The following is a 20,379-nucleotide window of genomic DNA, read 5'->3' as shown; positions in this document are numbered from 1 at the left end:
ACTGACGAGGAGAAATGAGATCAGACTGATATTACTGAGAGAGGATAATTCAGTAAATTGCAATATTAAAATATTTTGCCATGATTCTTTTAAGAAAAATAAAGCAATTTGAAGATGTGAGAAGGTAACATTACACATGAAACCACCATCATTGTTTTAGAGCTGCAGAGACAGTAACTTGTCCCAATCCACCCTACAGAAGAGGGGTGTAGTGGTGTGGGGATGACTACAGAGAATCAGACTTCTTATTCTGCTAACATACAAAACGTGTGCTCACTTCGGACCTGTCTGAGAAAAGCCCCAAATAGGCAGCAGCAGCATCTCATTAGAGTTTCTAGAGTTATTTTCTATGACAGAAGTTATTGCAGTGTATACAGAATAAATATTTTTGAATTCATAACATTAAACCAATTTAATCATGGGACAAGAAAATGGTACTTGCTTACGAGCCAATAATCATGACGTGATCATAATAAGAGAAAAGGGATAGTCCTTAGCAATAAAATGTTCTCAGGCACATATACAGATGCTTTAGAAAGACTGTCTCCATCAAGTTGACAGAAGTGATGAGAAAAATGGCTCAGAAATGCAGATAGAAATTTAAATGAGAATTCTTATGATTTTACTCCACAGTCCACAAGCTGTGACTGCATAATTAACAAAAAGGGACAATTTTGGCTGGAGGGCAATCCTGGCTCAGCAGCAAGGTGAAGGAAACACTCAGAAGTTAAAAACATAGGATACAGCAATGCAGAAAAGCAAAAATATAGGGAAAAGTGTTATGAGGTTTTAAAAAAATAGTAAGTGGTGAGTTTAAGTAGAGTGCAAGTATAGTGAGGATAGAAAACATCCCAGCAGTAATGACTGATGTATGCCTAGAGATGGTAAAATGGTACATAATGGGCAGGTGATAAAAACTTCTGTATTTAGAAAGATGAAAGAGGAAGTACTTGGTTATCTAGTAGGAATGATGCACTTTTCAGTCCATTACTAACTGATGGAAGATGGTAAACATCTACTAGAATAAGCACTTGTTCCTGGGGGCGTTCAATAAAAGGTTGGACATGGTGCTTGGGGACATGGTTACTGGGTGACACTGGTGGTAGGGGGGCGGTTGGACCAGATGGTCTTGGAGGTCTTTTCCAACCTCAATGATTCTGCAATTCTACGAGGTTTTCCGTGTAACAATCCTCGCAGAGCTGGCTGAGGCAATCACAGGAATGCCGAAATTTAATAAATCCTGGAACACGAAGGAGATTACAGAAATGACACCACGCTCAACAACGGCAAGAGAGCTGTGCGGGTGTGGAGGTCAGGAGGCTGACCAGCCGGGCAAGAACCGAGAAGGCGCCCTAAAACGGAACCGAGGAGGCACTAAGGCCGCGCCGCACGCCCGTCAGCACTCCCGCCCCCCCGCGGACCGGCCGGCACCACCCCCCGTCACGTTTATAACCCAACCACCGCACGGCGCAGCCGCCACAGCGGCCCTCCCCCCCCGCGCAGGCGCCGTGCCGAGGCAGCCGCAGCGCATGCGCCCTGCGGAGCGCCGTGGCGGGTCAGCTCGGGGCCGGGGTGCAGGGGATGGGGGCCGGGGGCGGGCGGAGCCCCGGGTGCCCTGAGGGGGGGGGGGCGCTGGGCTCGGCTGCGGCGGCCGGGGCGAGCTCCGGGGCCTTGGAGGTGGTGGGAGGGGGGCACGGCTCTGGCGTGCGCTGAGCCACGGGGAGACGGGCCGGGCCGGGCGGAGGGCTGGGAAGGGCGAACGGGGGAGAACACGAGGCTGTGGGGAGCGAGCAGGGCGTGGGGGGGGGGGGGGGGGGGGGTGGTTTTGGTTGGGGTGTGCACGGTGCTAGCGGGTGTGTGCTCCTGGAAAGCTGCGGGTGGCGAGCACAGAGCCTCCGAGGGCACCCCAAAACTGGTCTGGGCTTGGGTAGCTTTGCCACCTGGGGGTTAGCGTTCACCTTTCTGATCTCTCAGGTGTCCTTAGGCTGGCAAGGGTTAGCTGGGGTCTCCAACCGTGGGTGAGGTTGTTTGGTTCCTTTACAGATTCTGAAGGGGTAAGCAGGTCCCACAAACCACTGCCCTGCGTCGTTTAGGAGCTACAGGTATTTTCAGCTTTAGGCTGCAGTTGGAGGAGATGAAGCAAGCGTTGTGTTTGGCTTAGATCTGGTGTACTTTCAAGATGCTGATATGATGAAGAGGTTTTGGGACAACTTGCTGCTGTATCTGCCAGTAGGAGTTAGGGCTGGCAGTGTTGAAATAGATGATTTAGCAAGCCCTAGTGATCATTACTTTACGTGATAGATGCTGAGGCTGAAGTGCCGCCCTGCCATCACTTGAGAGCTTCCATCTTCTCTCACAGCAGGCCTGTTGCCTTCATTTGAAGCCTCTGACGCTTTGCCTTGCCTGTTGTTGCTCTTTCCATTAATCTCTCTGACTCGGAATACTTGTGTTATTTTCATGCTTGATTTTCCTCTTGCTTCTTCTGTGGTGCTGTGCTAACAGGAGTAAATCAAAGCAGACAGCTGTACGTCAGTCCTCCGGAGGGTAGAAGCGAGGTTATGAATACTTCAGATCCGTGTTATTAAACAACAGATCGCTGTTACCCTACTAAAATTGACTAGGCCCTGGCCTGCTGATTGCTCTTGTCTCTGCTCTGCGCTCGTTCATTTTTTTATGCTCATCTTCTGGAATCAGCTGTGCAATACTTCTTAAAACAAGAATTTTAAACTCTAAAGGAAACGTACTGCAGATGAATGAATGCTGCTTTATTTCTCTGGAGACTTGAGCCATCATTTATTCACAGACACAGTACAGACAACGTACAGCTTCAAATGCAGGATCATGGGAGTCTTATTCCCGTCCATTACATCCATAAGATGGATGTTTCTGAAACTCCGTGCAAGAATCTCTTGCAGAAAGAGATTACACTTTGTGCCTTACATCACCTTTCACAGGGGAGCTATCTAGCTGAGAAAACCCTTCTTCGCACCCCTTTAAGTGACTGGATGTTGTCTCTTGTGGTCTAGTAACAGTGGCTGTTGTGCCCTCAGAGCATTTCTGTTGTGGAGGTGTCTTTAGGTGGGAGGCAGCTGAAAGAGAATGGGAGGCTGCTGGTTTGGGACTTTCTTGGAAGAAGAATCTGGTATGGGGAAGTGATTCCTTTCTTGAAAAGAATAGGTACGAGGAGATTTGCAAAGAGAATGGAGGAAAAAGCTGGTGGAGGTAATTTAGAGAAGGGAATTGAGATGGGAGAGATAGGCATGATTCACATAGGGAAACATGATTTATTTCTCTATACAGTTAATAGGTCATTTTGGCTAGTTGGCTCTAACAAAGTTCATGCAGTGCTTTAAGTTGGGTGAGAAATACTTAAGAGCAAAATTTCCAGGTTGCTTCCTCAGTATATTTTTGTGGTGTCTTATGCTTGTGTAGAAGTCAGAGGTATCACAGCGGGGCAGCATTTTTGGCAGAGTTCACTCTGTAATTGTTCCTGTGACTGGAGTTTAAAGGCAGACTTAAGCAAGCCAAGTGAAAATTGCTAATAAACTAGCCATGGAAAAATGTGTTTCAGTGTAGGTACTTTTGTAGTCTGTACTGATTTCTGTAGTGTTCTAGTTAGGCTGCTAATTCTACCTGAATTAGTGTAGACATATGCTTTATATGCAGGATTGTGTGTTAAATATTAGATAGATTTCACAGAAGGAATGAAATGACTTCAAATGTGATCAGTGTACGATGAGTTGTTTTGATTGCCTTAATTATGGGATAGCCTGCAGTACTCAATCATCTTAGAGATGTGGGTCTTTCCCTTTGCAGGAAGGTCCACCTGCCTATGTGTGCCCCCTCGTTGTCCGGAAATGTCCAGCGTTTCCAATTACGCCCTTCGAATGGCCCGTCTGAGTGCTCAGATATTTGGAGAAGTTGTCAGGCCAACTGACGCAAAATCCATGAAAGTAGTGAAGTTATTCAGTGAGCAGCCTTTAGCCAAAAGGAAGGAGGTCTACAGCTGGTATCCTCCTCACAACACCTACTATGCCCTCATGAAGAAACTCCGCTACTTTGGTCTCTACAGGTAATCTCTCAGCTTATGGGATGGGAGCAGGACTGGAGGTGGGAAAGGGGTGGCTGCGAGCTTTGTTACAGTTTTTTTCTTTCTGGAAAAGAAGAGAAAAAGGTTCAGTTTAGAAAACGGTGCATATGGAAGTAGGTGCTCGATTGTTGCACTGAAGACAAGAAGAGTAAAACAAATGACTGCTAAGTAACTTTACCTGTCTGAATGATTACAGCTTTCTGTGAGAAATAGTTCAGATGTAGTTCTCAGCAACTGGTTATTTAGAAATAGTTCTTACTCTGACCTTGTGCGAAAGGGACGGCAGCTTTTTCACAGAGATAGGTCTGTAGTTGAGGGTACACCAAACCGATGTGCTGCAAAAAGGTGACATTGTCTTAACGCTGTCTCAGTGCAATTTCTGTGTCACGCTATATTAATGACTCATTTAAAATGTGAAATTCAGAAGAGAAGTGTGTTAGGCCAGAGGGGCTTTTTATCCTTAAAAATAAACTAAAGCAAATTAAATTAAAATATGGCTTAAGTAGCCTTATTAATTTCAGCTTCAACCAGTTGTGTAATTTCTAAATGAAAAAAAAATGCACTTCTAAAGAACACGAGCAGGTGTCAGATGCAATCCTCTGGCTTCAGTCAAGTAGCACTGTAGAAATCCCATAAAAGCAAAGTTGCTAACCCTGTAAAGTCAAGACAGATTAATTTCTATTGCTAGCGTTGCAATTCTGGTCATCAAGGACTGCATCCAGAATACTCTTGGTTTAGGTGGACATGTGAAGTCTTTCCAAAATAGCTGTGTTTTGACACAGAAAGCCTCAATGACGTGATAATGTTCTTTTGCCTTCTCTTCTTGATCTCAAGGTTCCTTCTCTAGATGCTGTATGTACAGAGAGCTTGTAGAGAATTAGGTTTGCTGCTTCAAAATACATAACGAAGGGATGTAGGCTAAAAGGGTCTGATAATAACTTGCAAGCCTTTTGTGTTGTTTTTTGGTGTTTTTTTTTTTGTTTTTTTGTTTTGTTTTAAGAAAATTTGCATTTAAAAATAGCGGTACAGCGATCTTAAGCCACTTTGGATGCAGTTGTGACTTTTGAAAAATACCTTTGCACTGAAAAATAGGGGGACAGATAAAATAGAATTTATTAGAACATAATTGAGGATTAATTATCTCTGCCAGCCCTTTCCTCCTCTTTCCTGTTTTATTCCTGTGTTAAGACTCTACAGTAGCTTTCTTCATAACTCATTGCTGGAGTCACCTGAGAGCAGTGTCATGTACTAATTACTGCTCAGCATGCCCCTCTCTTCTTAGAAGCTAATGACCTGAACTTTCTGTGTAGCATAGGAAAGCAATGTGCTATTGCTACTGCTGAGTTAGGTGCCAAGGGAGAAATTCTCATTCTCGACGATTTTTTTTGTTTGTTTTCCGTTGTGTTTAGATGAGCAATATCAATAAATACAATGTAAGAATTACACACACACACGCAGACTTCTTGCTGAAAAGGGCAACCTTGTTAGTTCTGAAAGTACCAGAGCAAATCACAAAAATTATTGCTAGCGGTAGCACTAAATACGTTGCAGTGAGTTTCAGCATGGGCTTTGCTGTTTAAGAAGGTTGTTTTCTTTTGTTACCATATAGTGCTGAGGGCCTTTCCCATCTAGATCTAGATATTCCCAGCAATAGACCAAACTTCTTTTTCGCTTTTTCTCCCCTGTTTAGGGATGAGCATCAAGACTTTAAAGAGGAGATGAGGCGGTTGAAAAAGCTCCGTGGGAAGGAAAAACCAAAGAAGGGAGAAGGAAAGAGAGCTCTCAAGAAGAAATAGTGCCACTTCGATAATACAATGGACTACTCTGGAAGTGCTGTAGAACAGCTGTAATGCTTTCTGTTCCCAGGGTGGAGAGGGCTTGGCATGCAAGCTGTGTTTGGGGCACAGGAAACATACTGTGAAATACTGGAATCTACCTTGCAAGTGCACTTCGGTCTTTGTGGTTTTATTTCTTAATTTCTGTAGTTGAAATATTCTGTATATTTTAGCACATGAGTTTGTCATGAGAGCACTCTCCAACCCAAGCAGTTAACAACAATAGTTTAAAAAAAAAAAAAGGCTCTTGGTTCTTGCATACATCCGCAGCCCTGTTCCAGCTTTTCTGGATTTGGAAAATTGTTTATTTTCTTTATTGTCCATTTTACTTTCTTGCATTAATATTGATGCAGTTTTGCATGTGGCCACAAAAAATATTTCCTAGTCCTACTGCTGCTTGTCACCTTGCCTATAATGATGAGTTTTGCTCCAGGTAAATAACTGTTGATAATTTTTCTGAAATTGCTGTTAAATCTATGGTTGTGTTTTACACTGGATAATTATTTATGTTCCATTGCTTGACCACTGCACTCTCATGAATACCCTGAATATTTAGAGACTGCTACAGAAGAGGCTGAGAAACGAGGGTTCAAACTGCTTTCAAGACCCCCTACTAATTAAAATACAATATTTAAGCGTACTGTAATAAGAGGATTTTGAATGGAGTTTGCCCAGAGGACTGAGGTGAAGTACTTTATAAAGTACAAAACAATTTTATGGGTATGCAGTAAGTGTTTTTTTTATAGCTAGGCTCCTTTGTCACTAATATTAATGCTTACATAAATTACCATTTTTAGCTGTCGGTGCCTGTCAGGGAACAAAGTATAGAATGTAAGCGAGCTGCTCTGCCTGGCCATGTGTGCCTCTTGCCTGGGTGTGCCTTGAAACTGTATATTTAATTTCCAGGCCACATAAACTTAGAGAAACAGCCTTGAGGTATTAAAGGGGAGCGATTCAAAGTGTTGAGTGATTGGAGCAGAAAGCGTTTGCACAATTAGCTTGGGGTGTGCTTGATTTTGCATACAGAGGCATTCTAAAGTAGGTAGCTACTGACCTGGGGACATTTTTAAAGCAAGCTTGTTGAAATTTAAGTGTATTTTAGAGGGATCTGCCTGATCATTGAAACTGATGAATCTACATAAATTTGTACCAGCTCGACACTTTTACTTCACCAAGGTTATTAATCCACGTAGTGCCAGTTGTGCTAGAGGTGGTTTTGGTGAGCTGTGTAGCTCTTGTTCAGTACCCGTACTGAAGTGTTAGCTGGTTTTCTAAGCTCTTGAAGGCTGTGGTGTGGGTGAAGAGCCTGGGTTCTTACTACAATCAACAAAACGCTACAGAAATGAGTAAGATACAAATATATGTACTGTAGTGGCAAATTTGTCTTACTCTAAATTAATAACTTACTCCTTTTGCTCAGCTCTAATGTGCCTGTGGCATTCTAATGTTGTACATGTGGTGCCTTGTGATTTACCTGGTACTGAAGCCGGCAGAGCCTGTGATGGGCCCTTGGAGAAGTGCTTTGTTCCCAGCTCGCAGGCATGCAGCTGAGGGGAAGCGGTCTGGTTGCCCGCAATTCCTGTTCAGGAAGGAGAGCACATCATGAAGGGAGGTGTTAGGTGGGAGAGGGAATCTCCTGAGGAGAAAGTATGGTTGCTTCATGATGCTTTGTTTCTTGCTGTGGCTGTGAGTGGGTGGAGCTGCTCTGTTGGTTTGTTTGGTTAGAGGGACTAGTTCTCAGGCTCCACAGCTGAATTCTTGCAGCAGCCATGGACTGCTGGTACCTGTAGTAAAGTGTTCATGTGAAACACTTAAAGCTTTAATAGTATCGGTGTGCAAGAGGAAGAGCAAATGCATCAAAAAATGGTTTATAGTCTTGCTACAGCGAGTATATACAACCTTAAACTCTGAGGGTGCAGGGAGACCTGTGCATGTGGGTATGCATAATGGTTTATAAAATACTGACACAGCCTGATAGATGAGCCACGCTTATCCTTCTGAATCCACATTTAGCCTGCTTAAGGACTGAGCATCTACAGGGAGAGCAGTGGATGCTACAGGCGTTCTGTGTCTTCATGTGCCACCGTGCTAGATGCAGGTGTGGGCTCGGCAGTGTAATGTTAGTTAAGCATGGGGATCAGATCTGTTCCTTGTCCACTCAAGTCACCTGGCTCTTTATGGACTGGGAGAAGGTCTTGTCATGCACACCAAAGTGAAAGGCTTCTTTGGCTGGTCATCTATATTATAGATTATAGGTCCCCTCTGCAACCCGACAGAGCAAACACACTCTTAGAATCAAAGCATCACACTGGGAACGTATTTTGGGAAGACACTGACAGCAGCGTATCCAAGAAGAGAAAGAAACTCGGAGTAGTAGCTGTGAAACAAATGTGGACAATGACTTTGCAGTGTTAACAAGAGCAAAGTGGGTGGAATGAAGTTATTTTAAAGAAACCATAACTTTAAAAAAAAAAGTATGAGTACAAAAATAGCTCCCCTGCCTAATTGTTCAAGTTTTTTCTTCTGGGGTATTAATTCTCTAGAACTACGTTTTCAAAAATGGTTGTTTCCCTTCCTCTGAGACTGCCTTAAAATAATGATGTTTCAGCATTTTTTTGGAGTTTATCACAATATTAAGATAATCCATTGCTTGCTGGGAGCGTAACTCTTCTGTTCCAGAAAATACAGCTCCCTCCACTCCAGGAGGGATAGAAACAGGCACTCTGCTGCTTAGCTTCTAACAGATGCTCTATCATTTAGTGATTGATGTTGCCCTGAAGAAGAGTTAATTTTGTGAGTATCAGGACCTTCACAAATAAGAATTCAGTCTTCAAACGTTATGCCAAGTATTAACACAGTGTATGTATTTAGAAAGGGGAGTAGAGTTTCAACTGTATTTGGAGGAGTAAGGAAGAAAATGCAACTTTTTACAGCTACCAGTATAGTGTCATATCCATTTTATGCACAAATAATAAAGCTCCATCTTAGTTTTTCCTTTCCCTTTATAATGATTCTTTTCACCATTCAAACTGCTGTGTTTCGTTAGAAAAATCTTTTTTTCCTGTGGTTATGAGCTGACTGACGTATGTTTAGGTGGATGTTTTAATTCTTGATCGGAATAAATCCAGTTAAGTGATCTCTGAGGGAGTAACTGAGAGTCAACCCCCTAACCTCTTCTGAATCCTGAACAGGTTAATTAAGTGCTGCTGCTGCTGCCCTCTATTAAAGGTGAGCAAAAGCAGGCAGAGGAAATGTAATGTGAAGTCAACTGCAGTGTAAGTGAAGCCTGTGTTGCGTGCTGTATCCCGCAGACCAGCCTAGGTGCCCTGGCTGCATTTGGATTGCGACAGGAATAGCACTCCTGAGTTTAAGCAGGTATTGGCATTAGAAAATAAGGTCCCCAACTCCTAACGTGTACTCCTCTTTGCGTCATGCAGGGAAACGCTGAAGGAATTACTGACCATGACAGTTGGTTTTGTACTTCCTTATTTTATAGTGCTAATATGTCTGTATTTAATTATATTCTGGTATAATATAGTTGTAACTGCTGAGAACTACCCTGATAATCACAACTTATTTTGTGAACAGGCTGACCCAGTTGCCACGTATCCTACAGGGAGTGCAGCTAGTGCTAGACCGTATTACTGGAAGGAAGTCTTGCAGACAGACAGAAGCCAACTTGCATAAGGCCGTGTTTTGTAACGGTGGAAGGAAGAAAAGCAGTGTAGTTTGCTGCTTAATTTACTAGTGTGCTATGATACAGGTTTATGTGCTCTGCTCAGGGAAGTATTTAACTTGAAAAAAGTTTCTCCTGATGCAAAGTTTATTCTGCTTAATAAACCAATGCACTGAGTTCACAGCAGTGTGTGAAACGCACCTGTTACTGAGTTGTGCTATGGTTTTTGGCAAATGTTTCATCTTGTCTGCATTTCCTTCAGTAAAATTAGAATAACAATCACTTAGTCAATGTGTCATGATAGTAAGCTACTTTTAGGATGGTAGTTTACCCCCAGGAGAACCTCATGTGAAGAGCAGCTGAGTTTGGCTGTAGGAGGACTTGCACCTCTGTGCATTTCAGAGCTTTATTTCAGAGAGCTGCTTTCATGAGACAGTTGATGACATTAACACTTGAAATAAGCTGTGGCAAGCTACTGTGTTCACACAGTAAAAATACGTATGTAATAAGAAATCTGTTTTATTATTAAATTGTATTTTTTTAATTTTTAAAGTATGTGTGTACATAATCCTCTACCATTTAGAGTTCAAAGGCCATTTTAGCATCATTTTTAAAACAAAATGAAAAAACAACAATCATCAGTCTATATGTTTTAGAAAAGCTTCATGACTCTTAAAGACTGCTTTGATGGGGAAAGGCTTTTTTATTTATTTCTTAAAGCACGAAGGATAATATGCAAGGAAAACGAGCACTACAGGGATGCCAGATTAGTTCCTTCAAACTCAGTTCTCCTGCATAGCTGTTCGATAGTGACTCTTGTGCAGTCCCTTGGGAGTAGATCGTGGAAACAAAACCCTTCAAGGATGCTTTCTGTACTCTCAACACTGAGATGTGAGTGCAGGAACTCCTCCTATCTAACCTCTTCCAGAGGCAGCTTCATTACTCTGAACTGTCCAACCAACAATTGGAAACCCTAGAGTTCTAATAAGAAGAAAGGGTTTATTAAGGATGTAAGAGGAAGCAGAAGTGGGGGAAAAAAAACACCTTATCATAAACCCTGGCGTAAGAATTAAATGCTGTGTGTGGGTGAGGTATCTAGAATGTCTTTTTCCATGCCTACAATGCTGGGATAGCATGGAAGCAGATGTTGTAGTCTTTCTCTTCACTTTTCCTTGTCCTTTTCCTCAAGGGTAATAACATGTCTTGAGTACATAGAAGAAGGAATAGACATGAAAGCATCTGAAAAAATTTGCTTGTGAAGGCTCAGTAAGAGCAAAGCACAGCTATAGTGTGCTTAAATGGTGAGGAGCATGATGGTAGACAGATATTTGAGGGCTATAACCACCATACTGGTTGAGAAATTATTGAGGGTTGTCTAAGGCAATAGACAGGAAATCAACAGGATCATGATCGTTACACTGAAGTACCTTTATAAGTACCACATTAAATTGTTCTGGGTGGAATACTGGGGAAAACTCCACAAGGTAAAATATTTAGAAAAACTGCGAATACTCCCAGGAGGTGTGTTATGGCTCTCTTAGTCAGAGCCAGCCAGAGCTAGCCTGAGTGAAGAGTTATAAAACACAGCACAGGGACCACTTCTCTCTGGGAAGAGGAGGCAGCAGACTGGATGACCTCATGCATTTTCTCATATCATAGCTAGGTCTACAAAAACAAATCTCACCAAGGGCTAAGAAAGGTTTTTTATATCCATTATGTTTTCTGCCTACACTTGAAAGTACTTTACTTCATCCCAGGGCTCCTAAAGCGGTTTGTAAATATTTCATAGAGTTCAGGGGGGTCTCTTCCCCTTCAGTTGTTTCCGCAAGGCTGATGTTTGCCTTATAGGCTTTTTCAGCAAATAGCTCTTCTATTGGTATTAGGGGAAAAAAAACACCTGAGCTCCAGAAAGTCTAAAAAAAAAAAAAAAAAAATGGTACTGCCACATGCAATGGTGTGTCACTGCAAATACGTAATTATAAATGTATAGCATTCCTGAATTTTCGTTACAGTTTTGCCTGGATGAAAATAAATGAGGTTACTTGGGCCCAAACTCAGCAGTGGACGACTAAAATTTTATTCCAGACTCCAGACCAAAAGATGTCGTCTAACGTTAGAAGTTGTGTGAACATTCAGCATCAGAGACGCTCAGTTCTGAAAAACTGCTAGGTAAATCCCATTACAGAGTCGTAGTCCCCTTTGACTGCTAGTGGTCTCTTCAGAACAGGACTGATGAAACAACATCTCTTTAAAGCGTCTGTCATGCCTACTTGTGCAGTAGCTGCTTCCCAGTGGTATTCAGCATTGATCAGAAGCACATCAGACTGTCTGGGTACCAAGTGCTGGATTCCACAGAGAAGAGAACCACAGGTGGCTTAAAGAAAACCTTATCTGCTCCAAGTCTGGACGAGTACAGTTCAAGTCCTACACTGATACCTGGGTGATGCTGTCTTATTTGCAACCAGCAACTGTTATAGGTAACGTCCGGCACTTCTGGTTTCTGTAACTGCATGAGAAGGAGGCTGTGTGTGACAAGCACCATCAACCTGTTGCTCAGAATATTTGGGGGGGGGAAGCAGTAAACAGTGACCGATCCGGGCAGCGTGAGGGTATGCATTCAGTATGGGACTGGATGGCTTACATACACAAATAGATATTTCTGAGATACCGGAGTTTATGCTGGCTTTCTATTTAAGTAAAGGAGATACGGCTGCTGTTTCGGCGGATGTTACTTAGCACTACCTTTAGTTTGGAGGCACAGGAGCATCTGTATGAAGACACGAACCTGAAGCAGCATTCGGCTGGCTTGTCAGAACTGGCACATTTGTACCGAAGAGCAGGCAGTGACTGAGGTGGTGCAGACGCCATCCTGACAGACAACGTTTCCTGGGTGAGTGGATGGGAGGCTATTGATGCACAGGCTGTGTGTGAGGCAGTACGTGTTATTTCTTGGCTGGCGGTCCTGTGTCTGTTTTGGTGCAACTGATGTGCAGGTAGGCATCGTTCGCAAGCTCTAAGCTTCACAAACATTTTTAAAACTAAAAGCATGTACTGCAAAGTATTAATTAGGCTAGGAAACGTCACAGTTACTATTGAAAGCTAGAAGGTAGCACTCCAGTGCCTCTTTATTTTTCTGCTTTTGCACTTAGTCGTTCTGCTTATATGCTGTGATGTTTGCCAAAATACTGCTTTGTTTGCCTGACACCAATACAGCCAACAATGATGTCTCCGTATTCACAAACTCAAATTGTTTGATAGTATCATTGAGTTTGTTAATAAATATTAATGCCCTCTGAGGACAGAGAGTAGGGTATTGATTAGGCATGCAAACCACTTAAAAATAAAAAGAAGCTCTAAGCTGGAGTCTTGCAGAATTCCCCCAGACAGGGGTAACATAAATTGTGTTCATACACCAAAACAAATGTGTCTTCTGGAGAGAGAGGTCATATCATATTAAAAAGTAATAACCACGTCCAATGGCCTTTAGCATAACCACAGGCTTTAAGCCGTCCATGGCATCAAAAGCTTAGAGGGGTCATTGAATGCTGCACCAGGAATTTTGCCTTTGGTCAAGTGCATACTGACAGGAATGATGAGAATACAGCAATGTGGTTCAGACTGTCCTAATTCCCACATGTTTGGCAGGCAGCTTGCCCTCTTTAGGAGGGCCTAAATGTCTGTGAGGCTTGTAGTGTTTTGGTGGTAGTGAGAATTAGAAGACAAGGATGGATTACTAACTGTGATATTGACTCTGCCACAAAAGAAATGTATGTTTAAATATCTAAATAAGATGTATACATGTATATTGCAATATAAGCATTTGTTTAAAAGCACTAGCCATCCAATTTGTCCTGTCACTGATGAACAATAATTAGAACTCCAGCAATGTGGGGTATTGCCCTGAAAAAACATGAAACCGTGAGGCCAGGACAAGGAACAGCAATGGTAGAACATCATTAATTTTGACTGGCTGTGCCTTTCTAGTAAAGGGCTTGCCATGTTTCGAGGAAATCTCATCTTGTGGTAGCATGTTCTGGCACAAAACATGTCCTGTACCCCTGGGTTTCTGCGGGGATGAGAGAGGGATTCTGCAGCACAAGAAACAATCTGCTTATGTTACATGGATCTGCCCCCCACTGCACTTAATGTTCAGCCTCTGAAATTTAGGGCTTGTCAAAGAAAGTGAGCATTTCCCTGGAAGTCTCCCTTTGAGGGTGCCTGTACTGCTTTTTTAAATCTGTAGCTCAAAATTGGGCAGGCGAGGAGAGACAACATGGAAAAAAAGTTCAGCAATGCACTATTTAAAAAAAAAAAATAGAAAGAAATAACGAACTTCATGTTAGCATTGTTTTTTCTAGTAAAACACTATATTTGCTCTGTGACAGATGGAAGAGTCTCCTTGATTTGGTAAGTTTTTATGTAATAGCTTGTTACTCCAGAAAAGTCTGATGATAAAACGAGATGTGGAGAGAGGGTCAGTGAGCCATCAAGAAGAGATGGTGAAGTGGAAGAGAAATGCCACCTCGCCTCCCACAGAAATAGTAAGGGCAGTATCTGAACTGTTGCTTTAACAATCACAGTGGCCACAGAAAAATCTCCCCTTTCAAACTGAGCTAGCAAAGCTCATTAGAAAAACCACATTCCCACTATCTGCTACAGCACTCTCACAGAAATTCCCACTGATTGATGGGGGACTGTGAGAACGTGTTGACCAGAGCTGTGGTTTCTATATTTGATTCAAATGATTGATTCGGCCTTTTCAGACTCTCAGAGTTCCCTTACTCCAGGCCAATACCAACCCTAATGGACTTTTTTCTGCTCAGTGAAGAGGCTAGACACCACAAGAATAAACTGTGAGCAGGTGGGTGTACTAACTAAACTGATAAGGGATGTAGAGTTACCAACTTACCTGTAAAATGCTGGAGAATCAAATTACAGCAGGTATTCGGGCTGGGGATGCTCAGCTAGCCTGGGCATTGTGAAGGAAAATCCTAAGACTGGAACATGGTTGAACAGTCATTTTCTGAACAGCAAAATAACTTGCTTGGTATGGATCCTTCTCTTTCTTCTCTTTCTTGGAACTCACTCAATCACATTAGCTTCTTTTGTGCCTAAATGGGATGGTTTGAAGTTATGAAATGTGATTGTTCACACTGGAATAATAATGCTAGGCATCTAAAACTATTTAGTACTTAAAGCCGATCAGCTTATCACTGTCCAACACAAAGGACTCAGAAATCAGATATCTGAATGAGCTGAATACATTAAAGTAATGATGAGATGTTCCAAGTTAATGGGAGGGTCTTGACTAATTCTCTCGAACATAAGTTTTAGTCCTGCGTTCAGTAACGTCTGTCAGGCAGGAAAATCAGTGCTCCCCGTTCCTTTGTTTCCCTCTTTTCATCTGCTTCTTGTTTCCTAGGAGAGTAGCATCTTCTCTCCAGTGACTATTTCAACTGCATTCTCTCTCTGTCTAACCATTTGTCCCGTCCCTCCCTCTCCATTTTCACTGTCTGCTACTTCTGTTCTCCTAATAGTGACTTCAGGGCTCATGTTCTCTCTTGAGCCACACCTGTCAGTATTGATGCTGCTGTTGAGCAAAATGTGCGGTTTTCTCAGCTTCTCGTGCACACATGCAAGCGAGGGCAGGAAGCCAGCAGAGAGAGAGGCAGAGCACTGTGATACAGCACACACGTTTCTGGACCCTGAAGTCGGTACGAAGATAAGGCAGGAAGCAGGATACTTGTCCTTGTGATGCTGAACAACGTGCAGGGTATGACAGCGACCTATATGCAAAGTCACTCCCTTGTCCCAGTTCCTGCACCTGTCCTGTTCCCTGGACCCTCCCATCCATCAGCTCCAAGGGAAGATGTTTTCCTTTTTACCTTCTGAAGGTCTAGGCTATGATTTAAGGAAACAGAAAAGCAACAGTTCTACAAAAAATGACTCTAAAATAAGTTATGCTAGAGTCAAATGAAAACTATGTAAAAATGTCCAATATCATTACAAGAAAATCTGAAATATTTTATAGCAGTTTGCTATAAGCATTGTGTTTAATGGTAGAACGATTCATATTTTCTTCTTCCTCCCTCCTTTTTCTCTTAGTTTCCACTCATCACTTCTGCTCTTTTATTTAGTTCAAAAGCAAAGAATTTGAAGTCTCCATGAACAAAAAAAAAAAAAAGATACCGATGAGATTATTCAGCTGCCCAACTTAAATCACCACCTGAATATAGCCTGATTTCTCACTGAAGGTATGAATGTTTGAGGTTCAGCAGTGTCGCACAGAGGTAAACCTGGACTAGAATTTTCTAAGAAGCTACCAAAAGAAGAGAAAAAAAAACATATGATCTGTACAGGGATAGTAACAAAAAGCAGCCTTGTTTTCTCTATTGTCTATCCTTGCAGCAATCAGACAGTGATTCCTAGAAATATCAAAAGATGTACAGTATATCTTAAAATGTAACAGTGGGATAATATGCCTACATAGGTGCTAAAGAAAAGTGAAAAAAAAAAATCTGGGTTCTTTCCCCAAAAGGTGTTTTCAACATGCTGTTCCTGGACAGCAAAGTAACTTTCTAACGTATGTATTACTCTCACTAGTAATCAGAAAACAACTGAACTGTGGACAACAGCATAATTTTTGACCTGCTTCATATTTTCTGGCCCAGATTACAGGAAACATGACTGTTGTCATTACTGTCTGTGTTCTATCAACATCTGTATTTCTCCTGCTAAGACTAAGACTTAATCTGATCTATAAACAGTACTCTCACCTGAAATGCATAAAACTGTGCACTTTCACTTCATACTGCAGCATTTAAAAGTGGTATATTTTAATACACTTTAGAATATCTGCCATTATTTTCTCATGGTGCAGAACTTAACAGCATTTTCAAACATATGTGGGACGAGCGCAAATGCTACCATGTGTGGGAAAAACACATTTTTGGGGGGGTGAAAAGGAAAAGTGTTTTTTGAAAATCAGTACAAATTTTAAGGGCACCGTTGAGATCCAGAGTTTATGTAGAATTTTCACAGCACTTTAAGAAAGCTATTTCTATTATCATAATATGCAAATTATCTGTGCTTTTTTTTTGGTTAAGAAACTGGAAGTTTTTGTTACACCAGTAAACTACGAAGGCTTTTTTTTTTCCGTTTGTTTGTTTGTTTTGAGATAATGTTCTCTATGGAAAGCAAATCAAAAATGAGACCAATTCTAGGTTTCATCTAGTAGCCTTTTTGGATATTCTCGTTTCGGAGCATCTCATTAAGACCAATGCCTTTTTGAGGGAAAGGATAAAGATGTATTCAAACGCTCGCAATGAGAAGGTTGCTGTCAGATAACTGTCTGATTTTTTTACTGATTCATTGAAACATTGTTCTCTTGAGGTTCAGGTGTTGATTAGATCAGAAAAATGTTCTGGTGGGCAAGCCAGCTGAAAAGTCTGTGTCTTTTAACAAGCAAACTTTTTCTCTCATCTGAATCAAATAATTCTGAAGATGATTAAATGTCAATGCATAACTACGAGATTGATGGGAGGTGGCAGGTTTTGTATTTGCAAGTATAAATTACTTGCTGCAATACCAGACAAACAGGCTATACTGCATTGCAGGAATCAACTAGACAGTGCCCCGAGTCGCCCGTGCATTTGATAGAAGAAAACAATCTTTCAGATCTATATTAAGTTTGATTTTGACCTGCCCGGATAATGAAAACTAGTCTATGAAAAGACTTCGATGGTATCAATTTTCACCAGATAGGATTTCCTATCGCCAAGAAAGTCACAGTTCAAAATCAATTTATCTTTCATCGTGATGGAATAAGCATAGAGACCAAAGGTTCCACCAGGTAGAAGTGTAAGAAATTCCATTTACCATCAGCTGTGCGTTCCCCCAAACAAAGGAAAGTATAGCATAAGTGGCAGATTTCTGCCTCCTTCCTACACAACCTAATTTTAAAATAGTTTTCTGTTCTTTATTAAAAATTAAAAAATAAAACATGTTCCACTTACCTCATGTATCTTGATGGTAACTCGTTGCTGTGTTCCTAGTTTTGATCACCAATTGTCATTAGGGTTTAGAATTGCAGCTCTTCATGTGGAACATCAAATGTAACAACAAAATTTAGCAAATGTGTTTTACCTGAACACAAATCTGAAAAAAAAAAATAAAATCAGAAGCTCAGGAATGAAGGGATGCAAGGTTATTAAAAGCACTAGGAAACATATTGTAAGTTACAGATTGATAGTAGCCTACTAATTCTACTGTTACCTATGTCCTGGAGATAAATTGCTTGAGGAATAAAACAAGGGCTATGTGTATGTTCTGTACATTGTGACTAAATTATCCCTTGGTGTAAATTTCTTTGACATGATGGCACTTAATCTGTTGGTTGACACATATTACTCTGTTAGCTTTGCCATTAACATCGACAAGATGTGTACGGGGAGAGCCACTTCAGATTACCTTTGCCTTCTTTCCCTGAGAAGTTCAGGGAAATGTGTCCCAGGGAAATTTGACCTCAGCACGTATGTTATTTTCCAGAGTCTGTGCACATTTTCCACTACCATTACAAATTCTCATCTCATAGCAGGATTTGCTGATAATTATCCTCTTCAGCAAAGTGGCTATTAGAGAGAAATCTCTCAACTTGGCGAGCTGCTAATATTGTGCATTTGATTCTTACATTTGTGCAACCTTTTTGGTGACTGCACTGCAGGCCACCTGTCATAAGAAATCCTGGACTTCTATATAAGGAAGGTGTAACCTGTCAGATAAAATCCCTTTAAATGTTAATGAGATTATTTTGGTTATTTCCCATTTGTGTTCAGGTGTTTAATTCTGTGTAGCTTTGTGTGGAAAAGACCCACTGCTAAATTCACGCCCAAAGTTTCTTCCCTCATATTATGGGATCTCATATTGTAGACTCCACAGTGTTTTTGCTGTGTCCATACTGTAAATAAATGTTGCATTTATTTACCAGTTCGCACCACTACCATTATCGAACTGAGTTCTAAATGCTTTTACACACTAGTGGCCCCTGTGTGAAAGGGGAAATATAAATCTCAAGTCTGTCATCAGGGTTATTACCCTAAGCGGTTGTATGGTTAAGTGTTCACAACCGAAGCAAAACAAAGATAAGAATGTTTGCACTTGCATGTTTCAAGTTAGTGTTTTAATTGACTACTATAAAATACATCAGGTTGTGATACAACAGCCTTTATATGCTCTGAGATCGTTGTTGTTCTGATGTGTTAGCTCTTCTTTGCAACCCATTAAAGTATAGTTACCAATTTAGCGTTTCTCATAAAAACGTTTTCAGCAAGCAAGCAACTTAAAACACCTGACCGAGCGGATGCACTGTGCGCGTTAGCAGCATTTCGGTGGGCGTGGCATACAGTGAATAGACACAGGTCAGGTTTTTTCACTTTAAATAGCCGTGCACTGCCACTTTGGGGGGTCAGGGCCGTGCTGGCCATGCCTGCAAGAACACAGCGGGGCAGCTGCCCCCCCGTGCTCCCCCAGCACTAGCACCCCCATTCCTAGCAGAGGATGGCAGCACCTTGCAGCTCCCGCTCTGGCAGCTCACCTTTTTTCACCGGGCTGTCTATGAAGAAACCACACGTCCTCTCGTGCGGACGAGATGGGTGCAGCGTGGACGCTCATTTGGAAAGCGGGATTTGCTTCCAAGCCCCCAGATTAGACAAAGCTGGCTGGATGACAGGAGAGATGTGCAGAAGCGTTAGGACTGTGCACTTAGGCACATGGTCTGAATTTTTGGGTTGACGTGTGCGGTGCCAGGAGTTGGACTCGATGATCCTCGTGGGTCCCTGCCAACTCGGGATATTCTGTGATTCCCTGATTCTGCCTGGGAGAAGTAAGGGGTCTCGGCTTCTGCTGCTCTTGCAGCCAGACCCTTAAAGCACCGGATGTAAATAAAGCACCAGGCTGTGGCAGGTCAAGGCCCGAATGTCAGTGGGAAAAACAAAGATGCTGTTAGCAGTCGATTATTTTAACTGGAGCAGGCGAAACTTTTTCAGATGAAAACGCGACATTTATCCCAGTTGGGTGCACCCCCACAGCTGTAGCTTCGCACGCAGAAACCTCCCTCGAGCCCACAGCAACGTGATTTGTGAGGTGACGCCTGACCACGCTTACACACACGCGGGGGCTGCTAACACCCCGGTCACGCCGAGGGACCCCTCGCCTCTCAGACGCTTCCGTATTGTTATTGCCCCACGCAGCGCGCCAGGCTGTGCGCGTCCCCAGCTCCAGCCCCGCCAGCACCTCAGCTGGGGGCTTTAGGTCCGATCCGAGACGCGAATCAGACCCAAAGGCAACAGCTGGGCCGTCAGGGCCGCTCCCCCGGCACCCCGCCGCGGGCCCTCCCGCCCGCCTCAGCCACCGCCGCCATAGCGCGGCGGGGCCGGGGGGGGGGAAGAGGGGGCGGCCGCCAGGGGGCGCTGCGGCGCGGGGGGCGCGGGGCGTGGCCTCGCGGGAGGGGGGGCGTGGGCGTGGCCCCGGCCGGCCGCCGCGCGGGTTCCCAGGGCGACGGGTGGTCGCGCCGTGACGTCAGGGTGTTTCCCGGTGACGCCGGGGCGGGCGCAGGCGCGGGGCGCGCGCGCGCGGCGGCGGCGGCGACTCTGGGTGACGTCACGGGCCCGGGCGTGCCGTGCCGTGCCGTGCCGTGCCGCGCCGTGCCGGTGGCGCGGGCCGCCGGGAGCTGGCCGGGGTCCGCGCTCGGCCCCCTCCCCTCCCCCCCCCTCCTCCTCCTT

General features: G+C 43.2%; 1 protein-coding gene and 1 long non-coding RNA gene across 3 annotated transcripts; one reads left to right on the top strand and one right to left on the bottom strand.

Annotated features, from left to right (window-relative positions):
• The first annotated feature begins 3,845 nt into the window (after positions 1-3,845).
• Positions 3,846-6,642, top strand: MRPS33 (mitochondrial ribosomal protein S33). Its single transcript, XM_048057806.2, has 2 exons — positions 3,846-4,072; positions 5,781-6,642. Exons 1-2 carry the CDS (start codon positions 3,858-3,860, stop codon positions 5,884-5,886), a joined length of 321 nt encoding a protein of 106 aa, XP_047913763.1. The 5' UTR covers positions 3,846-3,857; the 3' UTR covers positions 5,887-6,642.
• LOC106030998 (uncharacterized) lies at positions 4,034-20,017 on the bottom strand. 2 transcript variants are annotated; one of them, XR_010831881.1, is made up of 4 exons: positions 19,194-20,017; positions 17,617-17,758; positions 4,269-4,425; positions 4,034-4,154 (listed from the first exon to the last, which is right to left on the bottom strand). It is a non-coding gene; the product is annotated as an uncharacterized lncRNA (long non-coding RNA). The 2 variants fall into 2 exon arrangements; XR_001204055.3 differs by lacking the exons at positions 4,034-4,154; positions 4,269-4,425 and adding an exon at positions 13,930-14,712 and having other exon boundaries at positions 19,194-20,016.
• Positions 20,018-20,379: the final 362 nt, after the last annotated feature.

Source organism: Anser cygnoides, chromosome 1 (genome assembly GCF_040182565.1).
Source record: "Anser cygnoides isolate HZ-2024a breed goose chromosome 1, Taihu_goose_T2T_genome, whole genome shotgun sequence".
Taxonomy (NCBI): domain Eukaryota; kingdom Metazoa; phylum Chordata; class Aves; order Anseriformes; family Anatidae; genus Anser; species Anser cygnoides.
Note: the sequence above shows the minus strand (reverse complement) of the source record. Positions and strands in the feature narration are given on the sequence as shown.